Source organism: Macaca thibetana, chromosome 2 (genome assembly GCF_024542745.1).
Source record: "Macaca thibetana thibetana isolate TM-01 chromosome 2, ASM2454274v1, whole genome shotgun sequence".
Lineage (NCBI taxonomy): Eukaryota > Metazoa > Chordata > Mammalia > Primates > Cercopithecidae > Macaca > Macaca thibetana.
Genome location: NC_065579.1, coordinates 141,406,943 through 141,429,339, shown reverse-complemented (window position 1 = coordinate 141,429,339; position 22,397 = coordinate 141,406,943). Strand labels below are relative to the sequence as shown.

The 22,397-nt window shown below is 44.0% G+C and overlaps 2 protein-coding genes across 2 annotated transcripts in view; one reads left to right on the top strand and one right to left on the bottom strand.

Moving 5' to 3' along the window:
* TAMM41 (TAM41 mitochondrial translocator assembly and maintenance homolog) overlaps positions 1 to 11,389 on the top strand; it is a 59,230-nt gene extending 47,841 nt beyond the window's left edge. The window contains exon 8 of the mRNA XM_050781493.1: positions 11,254 to 11,389. Coding sequence (XP_050637450.1) covers positions 11,254 to 11,330 — 77 coding nt within the window. The 3' untranslated portion in view covers positions 11,331 to 11,389. The remainder of the gene's footprint in view (positions 1 to 11,253) is intronic.
* Positions 1 to 18,545, bottom strand: part of TSEN2 (tRNA splicing endonuclease subunit 2) — a 728,632-nt gene extending 710,087 nt beyond the window's left edge. The window contains exon 1 of the mRNA XM_050781488.1: positions 18,536 to 18,545. The gene's annotated coding sequence lies outside the window, so the exon portion shown is untranslated. The remainder of the gene's footprint in view (positions 1 to 18,535) is intronic.
* Positions 18,546 to 22,397: the final 3,852 nt, after the last annotated feature.

Below are 22,397 nucleotides of genomic sequence, written 5' to 3'. Positions count from 1 at the left end.
CTGTTTAATTTCCATGTATTTGTATCGTTTCTCAAGTTCCTCTTATGTTGATTTCTAGCTTTATTCTACTATTGTCTGAGAAGATACTTGATTTTGATTTTTAAAAATGTGTTAAGACTTGTTTTGTAGCCTAACATGTGATCTATCTTGAAGAATGTTTCTTCTTCTTTTTTTTTTTTTCTTTGTTGAGACAGGGTCTTGCTCTGTTGCCCAGGGTGCAGTGCAGTGGTGTTATCATGGCTTACTGTAGCATTGACCTCCTATTACTAAGCAGTCCTCCCACCTCAGCCTCCTGAGTAGCTGGGACCACAGGCACATACCACCATGCCTGGCTACATTCATTTTTATTATTATTTTTTGTAGAGACAGAGTCTCCCTATATGGCCCATGCTTGAAGAATGTTTTATGTGCTGATGAAATGAATGTATCTTCTATGGATGTTGGGAAGAATGTTCTGTAAATGTCTGTTAAGTCTGTTTGGTCTAAAGTCCAGTGTTTCTTTGTTAATTTTTTGTCTCGATGGTCTATATAGTGCTATGAGTGGAATGTTGAAGTCCCCCACTGTTATTGTATTGCTATCTGTCTCTTTCTTTAGAGCTAGTAATATTTGTTTTGTGAATTTGGGTGCTCATATGTTGGGTGCATATATATTTAGGATTTCCTATATATACCCCTTGGTGAACTGATACCTTTATTGTTATATAATGACATTCTTAGTCTTTTTTTTTTTTTTAAACTGTTTTTGATTTAGAGTCCATTTTATTTGATATATATAGTTCTCCTTTTGGTTTCCTTTTGGATGGAATATCTTTTTCTGCCTCTTTACTTTCAGTCTCCTTGCGTCTTCACAGGTAAGGTGAGTTTCTTGTAGGTAGCATATAGGTGGATTATGTTTTTTAATCTGTTCTGCCAGTCTGTATCTTTTAAGTGACGTATTTTATCCATTTACATTTAAGGTTAATATTGATATGTGAGACTTTGTTTCCATCATATGGTTGTTTTCAAGTTATTTTATAAATTCTTTGTTTTCTTTCTTTTTCTCTTTTTGTCCTTGAGTTTTGATGAAATTCTGTCATTTGATTTCTTTCTTTTCCTCTTTTGTGAGATTGTTTTATAAGAACTGTGAGTTTTATATTTCTGCGCATTTTTGTGATGGTGAATATCAACTTTTTTTTTCCAGATTTAAGACTCCTTTGAGCATTTCCTATAGGGCCGGTCTAGTGGTGACAGATTCCCTTAGTATTTGTCTAGGAAAGACTAGTCTCTTTCATTTATGAAGCTTATTCTAGCAAGATATAAAATTCTTAGCTGACAGGGTTTTTTTCCTTCAGCACTTTGAAAATGCTATCCCATTCTCTTCTGGCCTTTAAGGTTTCTGCTGAAAAGTCCACTGTTAGTCTGATGAGGTTTCATTGATGGGTAACTAGATGCTTTTCTCTTGCTAATTTTAAAATTGTTTCTTTTACTTTCATTTTAGACTTTCTGATTATAATATGCTGTGTTGAAGTCCTTTTTGCAGTGTATTCACCTGGGGGTCATTGGGTCTCTTGTATCTGGATATCTGACACACGGTGCTAGACTTGAGAAGCTTTCATTGATTATTTCCTTAAATAGATTTTCTAAACATTTTAACCTCTCTTCCCGTTCAGCTTTTTCTTCACTTCCAATGATGCCACATTGCATTGTGGAAGTCTAGAATGACAGAATGTGTATAACCTCACCCTGAGGTAACATAAAGCATGGAAAGTGATGAGCACCCCTTCAGAATCTGTGGGTTAAATGGCCTTATGCTCTGGCTTCTCTGTTTATTATGGCCAAGAGCTGTGACAAAGATTTCCTAGCATAGTGCTGAGGGCAGAGGTTTGTGAGCCCCAGAGACTAGAGCTCAAATTACAACCTAACCAGTGTGACTTGGGCAAGTTACCTAATTTTTCTGAGTTCTAACTTCATAGGAATAATTATGCCTGCCTCACCAGGTTGTGAAGATTATGTTTGTTTTTTTGTTTGTTTTGGGTTTTGTTTTTTTTGGAGACAGGTCCTAGCTCAGGCCAGAGTGCAGTGGTGTATTTTATGTTTGGTTTTTTGTTTTTGTTTTGTTTTTTTGGAGACAGTTTCTAGCCTAGGCTAGACTGCAGTGGTGTGATCCTCCCACTTTAGCCTCCCAAGTAAAGGATGCAGTACCACACCTGGCTATGTTTTTTTGTTTTGTTTTTGTTTTTTGTAGAGACTGAGTCCCACTATGTTGCCCAGGCTTGTCTCAAATTCCTGGGCTCAAGTGATCCTCCCACCTCAGCCTCCCAAAGTGCTGGAATTACAGGCTTGAGCCACTGCACCTGGCCAGGAGATTATATTTTAAGATATATTAAAGCATCTAGCATTATGTCTGGTTTTTCTTCTTTTGGTATCATTTACCTAAAAGTGTCTTGACCTCTGTTTAAAACAAGCCTCTTTACAATGTCGTATTCAAATGGTGTTAGCCCCTGGCCCAGGTCTCCAGCTGGAGTAAACTGTGACAGGCACCGAGTAGCTGGTTTGCCTGCTTCTCTTTCCTCATCCTCACAGTAAGCTTCAGAACCTCTATCCTTCTCCACCTTGTTCTTTTTTTTTTTTTACTTTTAAGTTTAGGGGTATAGGTGCAAATTTGTATGTAGGCAAACTTGTGCCATAGAGGTTTGTTATACAGATTATTTTGTTACCCACTTATTAAGCCTAGTTAGTACCCATTAGTTATTTTTTCTGATCCTCTCACTCCTCCCATCCTCCACCCATCAGTAGGTCCCAGTGTCCGTCTGTTGTTCCCTTCTATGTGTCTATGTGTTCTCATCATTTAACTCCCACTTGTAAGTGAGAATATGCAGCATTTGGTTTTCTGTTGCTGCATTAGTTTGCTGAGGATAATGGCCTCCACCTCCATCTATATCCCTGCAAAGGACACGATCTCTTTTTCATTATGGCTGCATAATATTCCATGGTGTATGTGTACCACATCCATTCATGGGCATTTAGGTTGATTCCATGTCTTTGCTATTGTGAATAGTGCTGCAGTGAGTCCACACATGCTTGTGTCTTTGTGATAGAATGATTTATACTCCTTTGGGTGTGTACTCCAGTAATGGGATTGCTGGATCAAATGGCAGTTCTCTTTTTAGGTTTTTGAGGAATTGGTACATTGTCTTCCACAATGGTTGAACTAATTTACACTCCTGCCAGCAGTGTATAAACATTCCTTTTTCTCTACAACCTCACCAGCATCTGTTGTTTCTTGACTTAATAACAGTCATTCTGACTGCTGTGAGATGGAATCTCATTGTGATTTTGATTTGCATTCCTCTAGTTATCAGTCATGTTGAGCTTTTTTTCCTGTGATTGTTGGCTGCATGTATGTCTTTCTTTGAAAAGTGGCTGTTCGCGTCCTTTGCCCACTTCTTAATGGGGTCTTTTTTTTCTTATAAATTTGTTTAGGTTCCTTATAGATGCTGGATATAAGGCCTTTGTCCGACGCATAGTTTGCAAAATTTTCTCCCATTTTGTAGGTTGTCTGTTCAGTCTGTTCTTCGCTGTCTTGTTCTTTTGCTGTGCAGAAGCTCTTTAGTTTAATTAGATCCCATTTTAAATTTTTGCTTTTGTTGTAATTGCTTTTGGCATCTTTGTCATGAAATCTTCCCATTCTTCTGTCCAGAATGGTATTGCCTAAGTTGTCTTCCAGGGTTTTTATAGCTTTCCATTTAAGTCTTTAATCCATCTTGACTTAATTTTTGTATATGGTACAAGGAAGGGGTCCAGTTTCAATCTTCGGCATATGGCTAACCAGTTATCCGAGCAACATTTATTGAATAGGGAGTTCTTTCCCCATTGCTTGTTTTTGCCTGCTTTGTCAAAGATCAGGTGATTGTAGTTGTGCAACCTTATTTCTGGGTTTCTGTTCTGTTCCATTGGTCTATGTGTTTTGCTACCAGTACCATGCTGTTTTGGTAACTGTAGCCCTGTAGTTATAGTTTGAAGTCGGGTAGCATGAGGCCTCCAGCTTTGTTCTTTTTGCTTAGGATTGCCTTGGCTATTCGGGCTTTTTTAGTTCCATATGAATTTTTAAATAGTTTTTTCTAGTTCTGTGAAGAATGTCATTGGTAGTTTAATAGGAGTAGCATTGAATCTGTAAATTGCTTTAGGCAGTATGACCATTTTAACAGTAGTGATTCTATCTATGAGCATGGAATAGTTTTCCATTTGTTGGCATCATCTCTGATTTCTTTGAGCAGTGTTTTGTAGTTCTCCTTGAAGAGATCTTTTACCTCCCTGGTTAGCTGTATTCCTTTTTGTGGCAGTTGTAAATGGGGTTGAGTTCTTTTTTTTTTTTTTTTTTTTTTGAGACGGAGTCTGGCTCGGTTGCCCAGGCTGGAGTGCAGTGGCCGGATCTCAGCACACTGCAAGCTCCGCCTCCCAGGTTTACGCCATTCTCCTGCCTCAGCCTCCTGAGTAGCTGGGACTACAGGCGCCCACCACCTCGCCCGGCTAGTTTTTATATTTTTTAGTAGAGACGGGGTTTCACCGTGTTAGCCAGGATGGTCTCGATTTCCTGACCTCGTGATCTACCCGTCTCGACCTCCCAAAGTGCTGGGATTGGGGTTGAGTTCTTAATTGGCTCTTGGCTTGACTGTTTTTGGTGTGTTGGAATGCTAGTGATTTTTGCACATTGATTTTTTTATCCTGAGACTTTACTGAAGTTGTTTATTAGCCAAAGGAGCTTTTGGGCTGAGATCCACCTTGCTCTTTATGAGTCCTTTTGTTGTCATCATAGCTGTTGTTCTGCCTTACTTTTGCTAGGTCCTTCTCCCCAAAATTTCTCAAGTTCTGCCTCTGTTCAGTTTTTCAGCCAGCTCATATGTCATCTGTAGGATGAGAAAACCCTAGCATATTTGGTTTAGTTTTTATTCTTTTATAGCCATTATCCCTCCTCCCCTGTGCAACCTCCTACTCATAAATGGGATAAAAAGGAAGATTTGGTCTTCCCCTTAGCCAACCGATACAAAGGTCAAATTCGGTTAAATTCCAGGAATCCACTTAGTGAAGGAGCTAAGCTTGGAGTCAGAGGATAGGGTTTTGGGGTTCTGATTATTCGTTTCTTCACTCTATGACTATGGTATGGTATTCTCTCTTCTGTGAGGTGGTGGGAATACTAATACCCAACTCACAAGGTGTTCCAGGGCTTACATGAGAGCATCCAGGGTGTTATCCAGAGGTGCTTTATAAATTTAGATGAAAGTAGATCTAAATTTCACTCTACTTCTACGAAACATGGAAGCCAGGCATCTATAACCAGCTTGGAGGACTGCCCTGCCTAGTAAACAGTGTTGGATAACAATGGCACTATGTCCTCAATGCAGTCTGACTGATGCTCTGTCCTTACTAGTTCCCTTGAAATTCCCTGACCATCACATACACTCCTGTTCAAATATAAGTAGAGAATTGCTTCCAAAACCGAACACTGTTTTTCTTTTCCTTTAGCCTGGGAGTTGATTATTTAGCAAATCATTGTAATTTCCCTTAGACTATGCTGCTAGTAGGATAAGATCATTCTCATCAGATCACCAACTGAAGCCAGCCGGCTTAGGAGTACCAAAAGATTATTTAGCCTCCTAAAACTTGCTTGCTCCTCCTTTCATGGTAGCAACAGATGACCTCACATCTCAAACTGGCAACAACAGACCAGCTAAGCAAACTGCATATTCTAGCAGCAGCCTTTTATAAGGTATCTAACCCGAGTGGAGAGAAGTGGAACTGTCTGAGTACTCTGGTATGGGAACAGGTAGGTGAGAAATGGGGGAGTTTAGTGATCAGATGGAGAGAGAAGCAGGGGCCAAACAAAGACTTTAAAAGCCATGTCTTTAAGGAGTTCAGGGTTTCTTTTGAGGGCAGAGGGAAGTCACCATAGGACTGCAGAAAGACTAGTGTAGTTAGAGTATGGAGATCAAATGGAAGGACAGTAAACCTATTGCTAGGGAGACTGAGTAGATATGGCTGCAGCCAGTCAGCTGAGGAGTTACAGCAGCCTGAACGCAGGTCATTGCAGTTCAGACAGGAAAGATTCGCCGTGTTTAGAAGGGAACACGACTGGGTCTTGGTGACTAAAGGGATATGGGACATGAAGGAGGAGTCAGAACTAACTCCCAGGTTTTGGGCCTGTGAAGCAGTAGAGCCATTCATTCCCTGAGCAGAGAGGGAGGTTGGGTGAGGACAATGAGTTTAATTTTTAAATCTTATTTTTTCCCACCTGACTTTGTGGTCAATCAGAATTAACTCTGGGGACAAATACCTGTTTACCTCTCTAGCTTCAAAAGATTCAGCTAAACTAAATTAACAAGACAGGTTCAGTCTTGCTCCTAAAAGGCATGCCTCAGTTGTTCCTTACCAGCCTTTTCCGGGAACACAGTAGAACGGATTAGTCATCATCCTCTGCTTCTGATTTCTTATAAATGAAGCGTTTCTTCCATTTGTTGGTGCCTATATATTTTAATTAGAAGAACACTCGTGCTCTGATGCTGATTTGCTTATCACTTCAGCCTACAAGTTCTTAAAATAAGTTGTACTTTTGCCTCAGAAGAGATTTTCTTTGTAGGTATATCTGCTTATGGTTGGAAATGAATTGGAAGGTTGTTTTGGGGATACTAATTTTATCAAAAGTCTGAAATGTAAAATTATGGAAGGGTAGAGATCTTTCACAGCCTAGCCGTATTTCTACCTCACATTGTTTCCTGGAGAGTTTGTCTGTCAGTAGACCCATCTGTTTCAAGATCACACAGGGAGTTCATAGTCTTACATGTGTATTAACTTTGCTGTAGGTCATGTGAAACAAGCTGGAAATAGAAGAGAAACCTTAGGAGCCATATAGTGACATAGTTTTCTGCATGCTTCTAAAACAAAATCCTGACTTTAGATACTAACCAGAATTCATAATGACTAGTTTTAGGTAAATAAGGATCTCTCTACAGGGGATGCATCTAAAGAGATGTTGCGCCTTTATCCATTGGGGAAGGAGTGAGCAGAATTCTTAAATCATCATCCTTTCCTGTAGAAAGAGTAAGCTTAATGTAATGTGGGCACAGTGGCTCACACCTGTAATCCTAGCACTTTGGGAGGCTAAGGTGGGAGGATGGCTTGAGGCCAAGGGTTCAACACCAGCCTGGGCAACAAAGCAAGACCCCATCTCTATAAAAATAAAATAAAATGAGCTAGGCATGGTGGCACGTACCTGTAGCCCCAGCTACTCAGGAAAATGAGGAGAGAGGATCTCTCAAGCCCAGAAGGTCGAGGCTCCAGTGAGCTTTGGTTATGCCTCTGCACTCCAACCTAGGGGACAGAGTGAGACCCTGTCTCTTAAAAAAAAAAAAAATTGAAGAAAGTAAGCTTAAGGTAGACCGAGTAGAAGTCTATGGATTGTGGACTCTGCGAGGGCCGAGACCGTAGCTGTTGTCCATACCAGTATCCCTAGCAACTAGTTCAGTGTCTTGCTTATATAGGTGCTCAATAAATATTTGTTCTATGTGTGACTGAATAAATGAAAGATTCTAAATTTTCTGGTAGTCGGAAATATGTCCATATATACAGAAAAGTGCAAAAATCATAAATCTGATGAATTTTCACAAAGGGAACACCTCATAGACCTAGTGCCCAGGTGAAGAAATACAGTCATGCCAGTCCCCAGTGCCCCTCACGCCTGTCACAGACATTGCTTCTCCGAGAGTAAGCACCAGCCTGACTCCCAGTGCCACGGTTCTGTTTTACCCATTTTTGAACCATGTATAAGCATGTCCTCTTGTGTCTTTCCCTGTTCATTTATAACATAGTGAGATCCACCGTGTTGGGAGTAGCAGTGGTTCATTTCTGCTCAGTGCACTGTTCTGCTGTGTGAATATACCGCAATTTATCCATTCTACTATTGATGGCTACTTGGGTTCTTCCCGCTTGGGACTATTACAAGTAGTGCTGCTGTGGATATTTTTGTACCTGTCTTTTGGTGGGTGTATGTGTGCGTTCCTGTCAGGTATGTACCGAGGGGTAGAATTCCTGGGTGATAAAGCATGTGACTGTTCAGCCTTAGTAGAAACTGCTAAACAATTGTCCACATTTATACTGGCACTAGCAGAGTTTCTGTTACAGCACCTCCCTGAATACTTGTATAGGTCTTTTTCATTTTAGGCGCTCTAGTGAGTGACTAGTGGTACCTATTGGGCTTTTAATTCACATTTTCCTCATGACTGAGGAAGTTGAGCATTTTTCATTTTGTTTATTTGGATATGCTCTTTTGTGAAGCATCTATTCTAGTCTTTTGCTCATTTTCCTACTGAGTTGTCTGTTTTGCTTACTGAATTCTTTCTGTAGTCGGGGCACAACTCCATTGTTGGATACATGTGATGCCAAAATCCCTTACTCTGTGACTTGTCATTTCACTCTTTTTTTTTTTTTTTTTTTTTTTTTGAGATGGAGGCTTGCTCTGTTACCAGGCTGGAGTGCAGTGGCATGATCTCGGCTCACTGCAACCTCTGCTTGCCGGGCTCAAGCGATTCTCCTGCCCTAGTCTCCCAAGTAGCTGGGACTACAGGCACGTGCCACCACGCCCAGCTAATTTTTTAGTAGAGACGGGACGGGGTTTCACCATGTTGGCCAGGATGGTCTTTGATCTCCTGACCTTTGTGGTCTGCCCACCTCCGCCTCCGTAAGTGTTGGGATTGCAGCCATAAGCCATGTCATTTTATTCTCTTAATGGTGTCTTTTGGTGAAAAGAAATTCATAATTTCATGTAGTCCAATTTATCCATTTTGTCTTCTATATGTTTGGCAGTTTCTTGTGTCTTGTTTAGAAAAGTTTTGCCTATTTCTTTCTTTTTTTTTTTTTTTTTTCTTTGAGACAGAGTCTTACTCTGTCGCCCAGGCTGGAGTGCAGTGGCCGGATCTCAGCTCACTGCAAGCTCCGCCTCCCGGGTTCACGCCATTCTCCTGCCTCAGCCTCCCGAGTAGCTGGGACTACAGGCGCCCGCCACCTCGCCCGGCTAGTTTTTTGTATTTTTAGTAGAGACGGGGTTTCACCGTGTTAGCCAGGATGGTCTCCATCTCCTGACCTCGTGATCCGCCCGTCTCGGCCTCCCAAAGTGCTGGGATTACAGGCTTGAGCCACCGCGCCCAGCCTCAAAATCATGAAATTTAAGTTTTCCACCTTTGTCGAAATTGTCATATTAAGGCAGAAAAGACTCTTCATTCTTATCTGTTGGTTCTTAGCCGTTTGCAAGTCCAGGATCCCTCTGAAAATCTGACTAGAACTCTGGATGCCCTGCACAGAAGTGCACATATGCACACACAGCAGATTTTCCTGCAGTGTTAGGGAGTTCACAGACACTCAGACTTATCTATGGACCCCTTGTTAGAGAACCCCTCATCTGTTCCAACCGTCATTTTACAGATAAGGAAACTGAGGCCCAGGGAATGGCCACTGTTAGTTTGTGGCCCACCTGGGACTAGAGTCCAGGTCTCTTGACTCCGATTCTAGTGCTCTTGCTAACAGATTTCCCTGCTGCAGTCTTTCTGAAAATGTCTCACTGGCAGAACCATAAAAGGGAGAATGTTTTAGTCAAGGGAGATATCTGTCCACTAGCAGCAAAAAAAAAATGACTACATGGTGACACTCTTCTACTTTATGTATTTACCTTAAATGTTTAAGCTCCAAGGAACTCTTTTTGAAGTTGAGCTGGGAATTATGGCCCATGCATCCTCCTCTAGCTGTGACTCAGTGCCCTGGAGTTGCTCTATGAACCTTTCCATGTACAACTACCTGTATTCCGCTTGGTCTTTTGGTTGGTTCTGGCTGGAATTTTAAAAAGCATCTTATGTAATAAGCTTCTAGTCTCAATGCTCAAGTGGGTGGGGTTTACCAGAGTGGTTGCTCCAGGGAGAAAATTTAAAGGGGTGGAGGCAGGGAAAGGAACTCTGAGTTTGTTGGCTAGGTTATGTTGGTTTGCAAGTAGTCAACTGTTAGACAGACGAAGCTAGAGTATCTAGAAGTATTCATTAATGATTTTACTGCTCCCCTGCCACTGTCTGCAGTCGTCTTTTCCAAGGCTCTAAGTGGACTAGGCGGTTTACAGGTAATAGGGCCAGATATTTTCAAGCCATCACTCAAACCCAGTGCCAGGCATGTCCAGAGCGAAACCTGTTACCTTGTCAGCACGCTCACCGAAGTGCACTGCCAGGGGTGTGCACTTCACACACATAGCATAGATCACAGTTTTTTGTGTCTCACAGTGAAAAAGACTGTTCGTATCTTTGGGCCACACCCTGAAACACAAACTGAATGATCTCACCCTCAACACAAAGGAAGTCGAGTCCATAATAACTTCCACAAATAGGATACTCTTAGATCTGACAAATAACACCCATTTATTTTATCCCATTTTACTTCTTTCCCCTATGCCGCCGGAGAGCCTTTCTCCAGTTTCATCACACACTCGTGACTAAGTAGATGGGGGTGCTGGGGGGCCAGCTGTCCAAATGAGGCACATTTGTCCTGTCATTTCAAAAGCTTTTACAGAGCACCTGCTGTGTTCCGGGTCCTGTACTAGGTGACAGGGCCACCTAGGTGAATAGGACAAGGTCCCTGTCCTCAGGAAGCTCCCAGTCCGGGCAGAGGCATGGGTGAATCAGCCCACACATACTGCACAGTGTGTCGAGTGAGCACAGATGCTGTGGGGCCACCCTGTGGGTCCAGGGAAGCACTTCCTAGAGAAGAAATCTAAACAGGGGTTCCAAGTCAACGAGGCAGAAAGTGATGGGAACAGCATTTGTCATAGGCAGACAGGTGGCTTTCACAGTGACAGAGAGACAGTGAGCTGGGGATTGGAATTTAGGCCTGAGAGAGAGAGAATGGGGACCCAGTGGCATACAGAGTCTTATCCTTGTCCTGCCTTTTTGAAAGAGCTAAATTCAGAGGTTGCCAATATGTTCATAACTCAAAAGGATCACTTATCCCAATAACTTAGGAACCGTTAGCATCCATATCCCTAAATCGGAAAATGCTGAAATCAGAATCATTTCCCCCTACATTGATGACAGTGACCTTTCATCACCTTCAGCTCCCTGGTCTCCTAGAGCCACTGGCCAGCCCTCACTGCCCTCCTCCAAAGACACGTCTCTGCTCAGAATGTCACTGAAACTGAGCGTCTTCTCAACAAGCCTCCGTTTTCTTACTTTCTCATCTTTTCTCTTTTAGGCATGAAGAAGTCAGTGATTTATAGTTCACTAAAACTGCACAAAATGTGGAAAGGGTGGCTGAGGAAAACATCCTGATTTTGCTTACTTTTATATATGTTATGTATAGATGAATAAAGTGATCCTTTTTGACAGAACAGTGTTTGTTACTTTGACCCATTGCTTGAATTCGAAATACACTGGTTTGTCTAATACTTGGTTTTTTAAATGTATGCATCAGACATTTACCCAGTTGGGACCCAAATATGTTAGAAGGCTTAGCATCAGAAGAAAAGAACCCTCTCCATGTTCAAAGCCATGTGGGTCCTGCAGAATAGCTTTGCCTGTGGCCTGCATTCTGTAGGTACATGAGAGTCAGATATGACAAATTGCATGTATGCTGTGAACACGCAGCCCAGGAAACGTACAGGGTGGGGAAGCGTGGCTTTCTCTGCCTGGCTTGTTATGTCTCTAGTCTCCATCCTGTTCACTTGTTTTTTTTCCAACAAGGACTTGCAAGTGTCACATCAACATTTCCCTGGATCTAGGCTTTTTGTGTTTTTCTTTGTTCTCCACTAAAGTGTATGGGAGCGACTTGGGTAAGGAGCCTGGGACAGACATCTTGCAGAGCCTACCTTATTGTAACAGTTAGGACGTATTTGGGCAACACGAAGCCCACCACAGAGTGCCTTGAACAGCAAAGGACAGAATCATGCGCCCCAGTTTCTCTCCATCTCTCTGCCCTCTGCCCTCTGCAGTGTTAGCATCGTGCTGAGGCTGGTTTTAGTCTGTCATGAGAGCAGCTTTAAGGGCTATGTGCTTCCAAATCACAACTGGGAGCCACAGAGAAGACTGCTTTCAGATGGCCTCTTAGAAAAGCAGGAAACTTTCCCAACAGCCCCTAGCAAGCCTCTGTTTGGTTTCATGGACGCTGATTGGGTGACATGCCCATCCCAGAGCCCGTAAATGGACAAAGGATGGAACTAAGCTGATAGGCTCAGGCCTGAGCCACCGGCCTCAGCCCAAGAGGTAACTTCCCTCCCCTTGGGCTCACAGGCTTCAGAGAAGGAGTAGATACTTAAATGGGCAATTGAGGAGGAAGGGCTGTTGGGAAGCAACCGCCTCTTCCCACTCATCCACCTTACAAGCCATATGAATCTATTTGATTGAACCTCAGCTTGTCTTTTTTTCCTTCAGATTGTCTTTGTCCCACCTCACACTCTGTATTTCCATTGCCAAGTATTCTGGTGCAGTCCTGTAGGGTCTCTTGTACATTTGAACAATCCCTTGTCTACTTATTTTTTGTTTACTATTGGATTCAGCTCATTCCAACCCATGGCATAGTGAAGAGTGCAGACTTCAGATTCAGCCAAACTGAGTTACATCTCATCCCCACTACTGACCAGCTGTGTGATTTTGGGCAAGTTATTGAGCCTCTGAATAGTTTCGCCGTCTGTGAGATGGAAATAACATTACAAACCTCTTCGAGTTGTGCTGGTCTGTGCACTCACGGACCTGTAGAACGCGTAGGGTAGTGCCTGTGCCTAGCATTGAGCAAATGATTGTTGCTGCTGTGGTTCCTTTGTATTATTGGTTTTGTTATTGTTTTCTTTTTCTTTTCTTTTTTTTTTTTTTTGAGATGGAGTTTCGCTCTTGTTGCCCAGGCTGAAATGCAGTGGCGTGATCTTGGCTCACTGCAACCTCCGCCTCCTGGGTTCAAGCGATTCTCCTGCTTCAGCCTCCCAAGTAGCTGGGATTACAGGTGCCCGCCACCACGCCCAGCTAATTTTTTCTATTTTTAGTAGAGACAGGGTTTCATCATGTTGGCCAGACTGGTCTTGAACTCCTGACCTCAGGTGATCCACCCGCCTCAGCCTCCCAAAGTGCTGGGATTACAGGCGTGAGCCACTGCGCTTGGCCTGTTATTTTCTTCTATAAGCCTTTTTGTTTATTTGTGTAAGTTTTTTCCTCAAGAATGCAAAATAGACTGGGCAAGGTGGCTTATGCTTGGAATCCCAGCACTTCGGAAGGCTGAGGCTGGAGAGTTGCTTGAGCCCAGGAATTCAAGAGCAGCCTGGGCAACATAGCGAGAGCATATCACTACAAAAAGTTTCTTAATAATTAGCTAGATGTGGTGGCACATGCCTGTGGTCCCAGCCACTTGGGAGAGAGGATCACTTGAGCCCAGGAGGTCAAGGCTGCAGTGATCTGTGATTGTGCCACTGTATTCCAGCCTCGGTGACAAAATGGATTCTGCACTGGTTATGTGATAAGAATTTTTCCTCGGCCTATTCAAGACCCACTATAATCTGGCTTTATTTTATTTTATTTTGACTTCTGTCCTCTGTATCTGATAGAGCTTTTTATATTCCTAAAGTAGATACTTTGGAACATATGTGAGTAACAGTGCTGGGGCTTGAACCCTGGCCTCCAGCCTCTGGTGTAGTGCCTTTTCTAACACAGCCTGCAGCTTTCACAAATGATGAATACTTGTGTCTTTGTGTTCCACTGCCCATAGATGTATTCTTCCTTTTCCTCAATCTAAGGTGATTCGTCAAAAAGGCATATAAGGAGGAGACGTAAGACTTTCTCTGAGGAAAGTGGAACTCTTTGGGAGTAAGTAGCTCTTCTCATTCCAGAAGGCCCAAGAAAGAAATGTATTTTGGTGTCACACCTAGAGTTGGTTCTCAACTCTTTCCAGTTGTGTCCTTGGTCAAGTTGCTTAACCCTTCTGAAACTCAGTTTCTATGTCCATGATGTAGGTATTCTTATACCCATGTGTCAGGTTTGGTGTTAGAATTAAATGACATAACATGTAGATCACCTAACGTGATTCTTGGCACGTCATGATAGTATCTCTGCTATCCAGTTCAGATGGTGAGTTTAGATGGCATGGGATAGTCCCTCATATATTAGTCAGTCTAGCCAAGAAAATGGAAACAACCCTAAGTATATCAAACAGAAGGAATTTAATGTAGGGAATTTGTTACAAAGATGTTGGGAGGCCTGGGAAACAAAAAAGAAGGGGTACCCTGGAGGAGGAAGAAGGGATGATGTGCGGAGAATCTGCACATCAGGATGCTGTTAGCAGCCCTGTGCTGGAAGTTACAAGCCCACACCTGCTGCTGTGTTGCTGGAGATGTTCCCTATAGTGGTTTCAAAATATGTTCACAAATTCTTTGGCCCTCCTCCTAGCAGTAGCATTCATTTTCCCTCCTTGAATATGGGCAGGCCTTAGTGACTTGCTTCTCACAGATAGAATATAACAGATGAGATCTCTGTGACTTCCAAGGCTAGGTCCTAAAAGGTGACACAACTTCCACCCAGCTCTCTCTCAGGACACTTGGCTTGGAACCCAGCCACCATGTTGTGAGGGCGCCCAGGCCACTGGGAAAGGCCACATGTAGGTGTTCTGGCTGATGTCTAGCATCAGTTACCAGACAAGTGAGTGAGCAAGGCTTTAAAATAACTCCAGCCCCAGCCATTCTGATTGTGATAGAACAAGAGAGCCCAACAGGACCTGCCTAGCCAAGCCCAGTCAGCTTTTGGAAGTCTGAGGGAGAATAAGAAAATGATCATTGTCATTTAAAGTCATTGAGTTGTCCAGGCGTGGTGGCTCACATGTGTCATCCCAGCACTTTGGGAGGCTGAGGTGGGAGAATCGCTTGAGCCCAGGAGTTTGAGACCAGCTTAGGCAACATAGTGAGACCTCCACATCTCTACAAAAACTTTAAAATGTGGTAGCACACACCTGTAGCCCCAGCTACTCAGGAGGTTGAGGTGGGAGGATTGCTTGAGCCTAGAAGGTTGAGGCTGCAGTGAGCTGTGATTATGCCATTGCACAACCTAGTCAAGAAAAATGGAAACAATCTTAAGTATAATAAATAGAAGGGGCTGGCCACAGTGGCTCACGCCTATAATCCCAGCACTTTGGGAGGCTGAGGTAGGTGGATCAGGAGGTCAGGAGTTCGAGACCAGCCTGGCCAACATGGTAAAACCCCATCTCTACTAAAAATACAAAAATTACCCTGGCATGGTGTCACATGCCTGTAATCCCAGCTACTTGAGAGGCTGAGGCAGGAGAATTGCTTGAACCTGGGAGGTGGAGGTTGCAATGAGCCAAGATTGTGCCACTGCATTCCAGCCTAAGTGACAGAGCGAGATTCTGTCTCAAAAAATAATAATAAAATAAAATAAATAAATAGAAGGAATTTAATATAGGGAATTTGTTACAAAGATGTTGGGAGCGCTGGCCAACAAAAAAGAAGGGGTACACTGGAGGAGGAAGAAGGGATGATGTGCAGAGAAGCTGTGCATCAGGAAGCTGCTAACATCCCTGGGCAGGAACCTACAAGCCCACACCAGCCTGGGCACCAGAGCGAGACCCTGTCTCTCAAAAAGATTAAAGTCATTAAGTTTTCAGAAGACTTGTACACAGTTTGTAAGACTTGTACACAGCATTAGATACTGTGTACAAGTCCTCTGAAAACTTATGCCCTTGCCACTGCTAGAGCTGCCAGAGTCACCACCACTGCCCAGATGCCACTTGGGCCAGGCACGGTGGCTAACGCCTGTAATCACAGCACTTTGGGAGGCCAAGGTGGGTGAATTGCTTGAGTTCAGGAGTTTGAGGCCAGCCTGGGCAACATAGTGAGACCTCATCTCTACAAAAAGTAAACAAAAAATTAGCTGGGTACAGTGGTGCGCACCCGTGGTCCCAGCTACTTGGGAGGCTGAGATGGCAGAATCACCTGAACCCCGGGAGGTCAAGGCTGCAGTGAGCGGAGATCACGCTACTGCACTCCAGCCCAGGCGAGAGAGTGAGACTCTGACTGAAAAAACAACAGTCTGGGCGTGGTGGCTCAAGCCTGTAATCCTAGCACTTTGGGAGGCCGAGGTAGGTGGATCACGAGGTCAAGAGATCGAGACCATCCTGGCCAACATGGTGAAACCCCGTCTCTACTAAAAATACAAAAATTAGCTGGGCATGGTGGCACGTGCCTGTAGTCCCAGCTACTTGGGAGGCTGAGGCAGGAGAATCACTTGAACCCGAGAGGCGGAGGTTGCAGTGAGCTAAGATTGCGCCACTGCACTCCAGCCTGGTGACAGAGCAAGACTCCATCTCAAAACAAAACAAAACAAAAACAAAAACCAGATGCTGCTTGACAACCACCAGTAACTGCTCCTGCAGTTGGAGTCAAACCCAGGAACTTCTCTTCCTCCTACTTTCTGATCTGGCACCACGGTCTCCAATCAGCAAAACCTAATAGAAAGCCAGCTGGTGAGAAAGGCTGGGCAACATAGTTTGCAGACTCCTACCCCAGCAGTAGAGAGTGGAGTACAGAGGAATGGCTGAGCTTACCAGAGAAACACCTGCCTGTGGTGACAGCATCCAGATCCACCCTTCAATCATATGTAAATTTCCATACACCAGCAGCAGCTTCCTGCTTCCACCCACCATGAGGCAGCTATCTTTCGTACAAAAGAAAATGCTCTCAAATGAGCCAGGGGTGGTGGCAGGCACCTGTAATCCCACCTATTTGGGAGGCTGAGGCAGGAGAATCACTTGAACCCAGGAGGCGGAAGTTGCAGTGAGCCATGATTGCACCACTGCACTCCAGCCTGGGGGACACAGCAAGACGACTCCTCCTCAAAAACAAAAAAAAAAAAAAAAGAAAGAAAATGTTCTCACTTTTCTGGCAGGAAAGAGCAAACCAAGTCCCTACAGTTACTGTATTCATCTCTGGGTGATGTTAACGCCTCTTTTAATTAGAATCCCAACTGGATATTGTATAATTTAGAAACTAGCCTATAACGTTAACCACCACCCACTCTCCTTATAGAAAATAGGTGAAGGGAAGGGGTTAGACACCCGCATGCCTGTCTGTGAGTGTGTATATACACATTACCACGCAAGGAAGAAAATATGCCTACCTTTTTTGTTTTTGTTTTGGTTTGGTTTGATTTGGTTTTTGAGACAGAGTCTTACTCTGTTGCCCAGACTGGAGTGCAGTGGCACGATCTTGGCTCACTGCAACCTCCACCTCCCAGGTTCAAGCGATTCTCCCACCTCAGCCTCCTGAGTAGCTGGGATTACAGGCTCACACCACCACACCTGGCTAATTTTTTGTATTGTTAGTAGAGACAGGGTTTCACCATGTTGACCAGGCTGGTCTTGAACTCCTGAACTCAAGTGATCTGCCCTCCTCGGCCTCCCAAAGTGCCGGAATTACAGGCATGAGCCACTGTTTCATTTTTTAAAAAGGTTATGATATCACAGTAGATACGGCATCTTTCTCCCTTCACCCATTCGGTGTTCCTATTTCCCTCAGCCTGTACTTCATTTGGGCAGAGTTCCTTACCTGGTTGGGGCCCAAATCTCCACTACTGAAGCTGTCCCTATGGGTCCTGTCTGTATTGGGTTATTGTAGTCTTTAACTTTTATTAAACTTGGCTCCACGTTTTACATTTTGAGTAGTGAGAATTTGACAGTGCCTACTATTCGGAGCAGTGTTTCTTGTATTAACTCATTCATCCTTACACAACCCAATAAGGCAAGTACTATTATTATTCTAACTTTACAAATCAGGAAACAGGCTCAAAGAGGTTAAGTAACTTGTCCAGAGTCACACAGCTAGTTAAGGAGTGGAACCAGGATTCAAGCCCATGTTTGAATGGTCTGAATCTAGTCTCAGCGCTCTGAACCACTGCTCAGTCACCACAGACAGGTGTTTCTCTATACCATCCCACAGCTGAGCACACGACAGGTGCTCAGTAAATGGTAGCTGTTATTGTTGATATTACTGCCATTTGATAACTGTCTCTTGGAGTTATGAATCTTATACTCATAAAAATAACCAGTTGACTAAACAATGCCTGGCAAATGACATCGTCCTGATTTGTGGCTAGAATTCCTTCAAACACTGTTTCAGAATTTACAACTATCTCATGAAAAGTGTGATTCCTAAGGGAGAGCTTGTCTCCAGGTTGCTTTGCCCTGGCTTCTAATCAGAACATTTCCCTTTGTTAGCCAGGTGACCTGGAAAAAGCTTTGGATTTGGTGACCAAAGGCACATGGTCAGACCCCCCAGGTCAGCTCCGTCACAGATCAGCCAGGTGATGTTGGGCTTTATGGTTGAGCCAGGTGATGTTTGAAGCTGATGGTTGAGTTTCCTCACTGTGCTCCAAAATCATCAGTCCCTGGGAGACTGGAGAAAAAGTGGTTTGGCAAAACCATAAATGCAAGAGAGCCCAACACTGATGAGCTGCCTCTGATCACAACTATAGTATCAAAGCCCAAGTGACCCCCACATGAGAGTCAAAATAGCCATGTGCTCAGTGAGATTCTTTTATACTCTGGCACATGAGCAGGACTTTAGAAAGGAGAAGCTCTTCTCCAGCACCCTCGGGGTTGCTGAGGGTCTCCATGGCCAGAGGCCTGGCTTGCAGCTCCAGCTGAATCATGGGTCCTTACTCCTTTGAGGCTCTCCATGACAGTGAGGCTTCAGGCCCCAAGTCCCACCTGAGCCCTGTTCCTCCAAAACACCCTCAGTGAGCTAGAGGACACACAGGACTGAATCTCATCAGACACACTGCATTAGACTAAGGGCAGATGCTCATCGACCCAGGCACTCTGTCCCACCAAAAAATCACTGAACTTCTTGAACCCACAGAAAGGTCCATGCCCCAAGCTCCAACTGTGTGGTGAGGAGTAAAGGAGTAAACTAAAGTTTCACAGGCACAGGCCAATATCTGTGAAAGTACTTTGACCTGGTAGATAGTATAAAAATGGAGAAAACCTAAGATTTACAGAAGGCCTATGATTTATGGAAGGTGTGATACATAAACAGCCTCACTTAATCCTTATCCTACTCCTACAACATAGATACATCCCACTTTTTTTTTTTTTTTTTTTTTTTTTTTTTTTTGAGACAGGGTCTCATTCTGTCACCCAGGCCAGAGTGCAGTAGCATGAGCTCAACTTACTGCAGCCTTGACTTCCTGGGCTCAGGCCGTCCTCCCAGCTTAGCCTCCCAAGTAACTGAGACTATGGGCACACATCACCACCCCTGGCTAATTTTTTGTGTTTTTAGTAGAGATGGGGTTTCACCATGTTGCCTAGGCTGGTCTTGAACTACTGGGCTCAAGTGATCCATCCACCTTGGCCTCTTAAAGTGCTGGGACTACAGGCGTGAGCCACCACACCCGGCCCAACTTTAAAAAAAATTTTTTTACAACCAAGAAAATAGGATTACAGAGGTTAATCTAGCCCCATAGTGGGATTTGAATTCAGTTCTGTATGACTCAAAAATCCATTCACTTTCCAGTATCACACCCCATCTTTGGGCCATGCCTGCAGGATGTGAGTTACTCTCTCCGTGTGGACCCAGGTGATCTGACCCGTGATTATTCTCAGCCATCGCTGGCCATGCAGCTAAAGACACCTGGGGTCATTTCTCTTTTTTCTGTTCCTTCTGAGATGAAGTGGGACCATAGAATATTCCTTCCTAGAATGAGCTACATCTGAAGAGATGATACATGCATGATATGTCAGAATTAATAAGCAACTTAAAAACCATCTAAACTCCTTCACCTTACCAGTGGGATGAGTCAGCCCAGGCAGGCTGTGACTTCCAAGGTCATATCAATTTGTTGACAGCCAGGACGAAAACCTGGGTCTCTTATTTTTGAAACGGAGTCTCACTTTTTCACCCAGGCTGGAGTACAGTGGTATGATCTTGGCTCACTGCAACCTCCACCTCCCAGGTTCAAGCAATTCTCCTGCCTCAGCCTCCTGAGTAGCTGAGATTACAGATGTGCACCACCACACCCGGATAATTTTTGTATTTTTAGTAGATGTGGGGTTTCACCGTGTTGGCGAGGCTGCTCTCGAACTCCTGACCTCAGGTGATCTGCCAGCCTTGGCCTCCCAAAGTGCTGGGATTACAGGCGTGAGCCACCGCGCCTGACGGGGGTCTCTTACTTTTTACTTAATTCCCCTTAACGCTTCAGCATGCTGTTCTACCCACCCCACCTATGGGTAAATTACAACAGGGCTAAGAGCTTCAGTAGCATTTCTTAGATCAGGAAGAACAAAACGTCTGAACCCATCATTCTTTCCAAACACTACAGGACATCTGCCTAAATTTAGCTCCTAACTCTAACTTGAATTTCACTGTCCCCAACTCCTTCTTGGATAACTAGCCTACTGTGACAACTGAGCTACAGATACAAGAAAGTCCCTGAAATTCCAGGTTGTGGTGCGTTACATAGAAGAGGATGACAGGATGTGGCAGAAGAAAAGCAGGAGAAGTATAAAGGCTATTCCCAGCGAGGAGGCTTTAGTTCAACTGGTATTAGTTGAATTACAGAAATAAGATGTTCCCAGGAAGTGTTGGTTGGGGGAGATGGGATATGCCAAGATGACTGTGCTGTGGTGCTGCCTCAGTGAGCTTACAGAGAAGATAAAATCCACCCTCATAGTGCAAGGTGAGAAGCGATCAGTGCCGTGAACAGAAGTTCATTCATTCATTGATTTAGTCAAATATTTAACAAAAATTTAATAAATGCCTTCTGCATACCAAGAGCTGGAGCCCTGGAGAGTTGTCCCAATTCTAAAGATCTTACAGTGCAAAAAAGTAAATTGTGAATTAGATTTCTCTGATAAGTGCTTAATTATAGGGGTAACTGTGAGGTGCTATAGAGATACCTCAAGGTGACAGCAAACTGGTTGAGCCATTACAGTGTGCCAGGCACTCTTCTAAGCACTTTCTATATATTTATTCATGTAATCCTCACCACAGCCTTACGTAACAGGGACTCTTATTATTCCCTATTATATGCATGAGGAAACAGAGGCATAGAAAACTAACAGGGCAGCCTGGATCCAAAACCGGGCCATCAGGTTCCAAAGTCCTCCCTCTTAACCTCTTGACTAAACTGTCTTTCAGTCACTTGGTATTCTCCCAGTCTGGAGGGAAGCAGCAAGTGATGTCCAGCCTGTTACTTTAAGAACAAGTAGGGGTTGGCCAGGCGCAGTGGCTCACTCCTGTAATCCCAGTACTTTAGGAGGCCGAGGCAGGCAGATCATGAGGTCAGGGGATCGAGACCATCCTGGCTAACATGGTGAAACCCTGTCTCTACTAAAAATACAAAAAATTAGCCGGGCATGGTGGCAGACGCCTGTAGTCCCAGCTACTTGGGAGGCTGAGGCAGGAGAATGGCATCTCAAAAAAAAAAAAAAAAAAAAAAAAAAGATCAAGTAGGGGTTAGCCAGAGGAGAAGGAAGAGTATTCCAGACATAGGAATGTGGATATTCAAAAGCCCTAAATGAAGAGATCACAGTGTGTTGAGGGAACTAAAGTTAGCTCAAGAAGAATAAAGTGCCAGACATATACTGTGAGGCTGGAGAAATGACTGAGGCCAAATCATGAAAGGTCTTACGATTCTTGTTAGTCTGTTCATTGTTATCCCCAGAGCAATGGAGAGCCAGCCAGGAATTTTTGAGCTGGAGAGTGACAAAAGTGGATTTGCATTTTATAAACATCAGTGTGGCTACACTATGGAGAATAGACTAGAAAGGGGAAGACTGTAGTCATCCAGTTGAGAGATGATGGTGGTCCAGGGCAGGATCACTGAGAATGGACCAAAAGGGACAGATTGAAGTGATGTCTAGGAAGTAGACTCAGTACAACTTGATGACTGACTATGGAGAAGGGCTTGCCAGGGCTCCCGCTGGCACAAGTGGGAGAATGGTGTGCCTGTTTCCTCAGCTGGGGATCCAGGAGGAGGAGCATATTTGGGGATAGCAGGCGGATGGTGATGAATTCAGGTCTGAACATGCTGCGTTTGGAATGTCTGTGGGAGATGTTGAGTAAACAGTTGGCTCCCCAGGTCTGGAGCTGGAAATGGAAATGTGAGCACTGGTAGCTAATAGATGGTGATTAAAGACACCGTGGGAATGAATGAGGTTCTCTCAGGAAGTCTGTGGAGTACAAAGAGAAGACAGCCAAGGGCACACCAACAACAGACACCAGCACGAAGAGAACAAACAAGCCGAGAGGTAATCAGAGGAAAGCACGGAGAGCAGGGTCAGGTCCCACAGGAGATGGATGGTGACTGTACAGTTGGGACATTCGTCCCCTCCAAATCTCATGTTGAACTTGG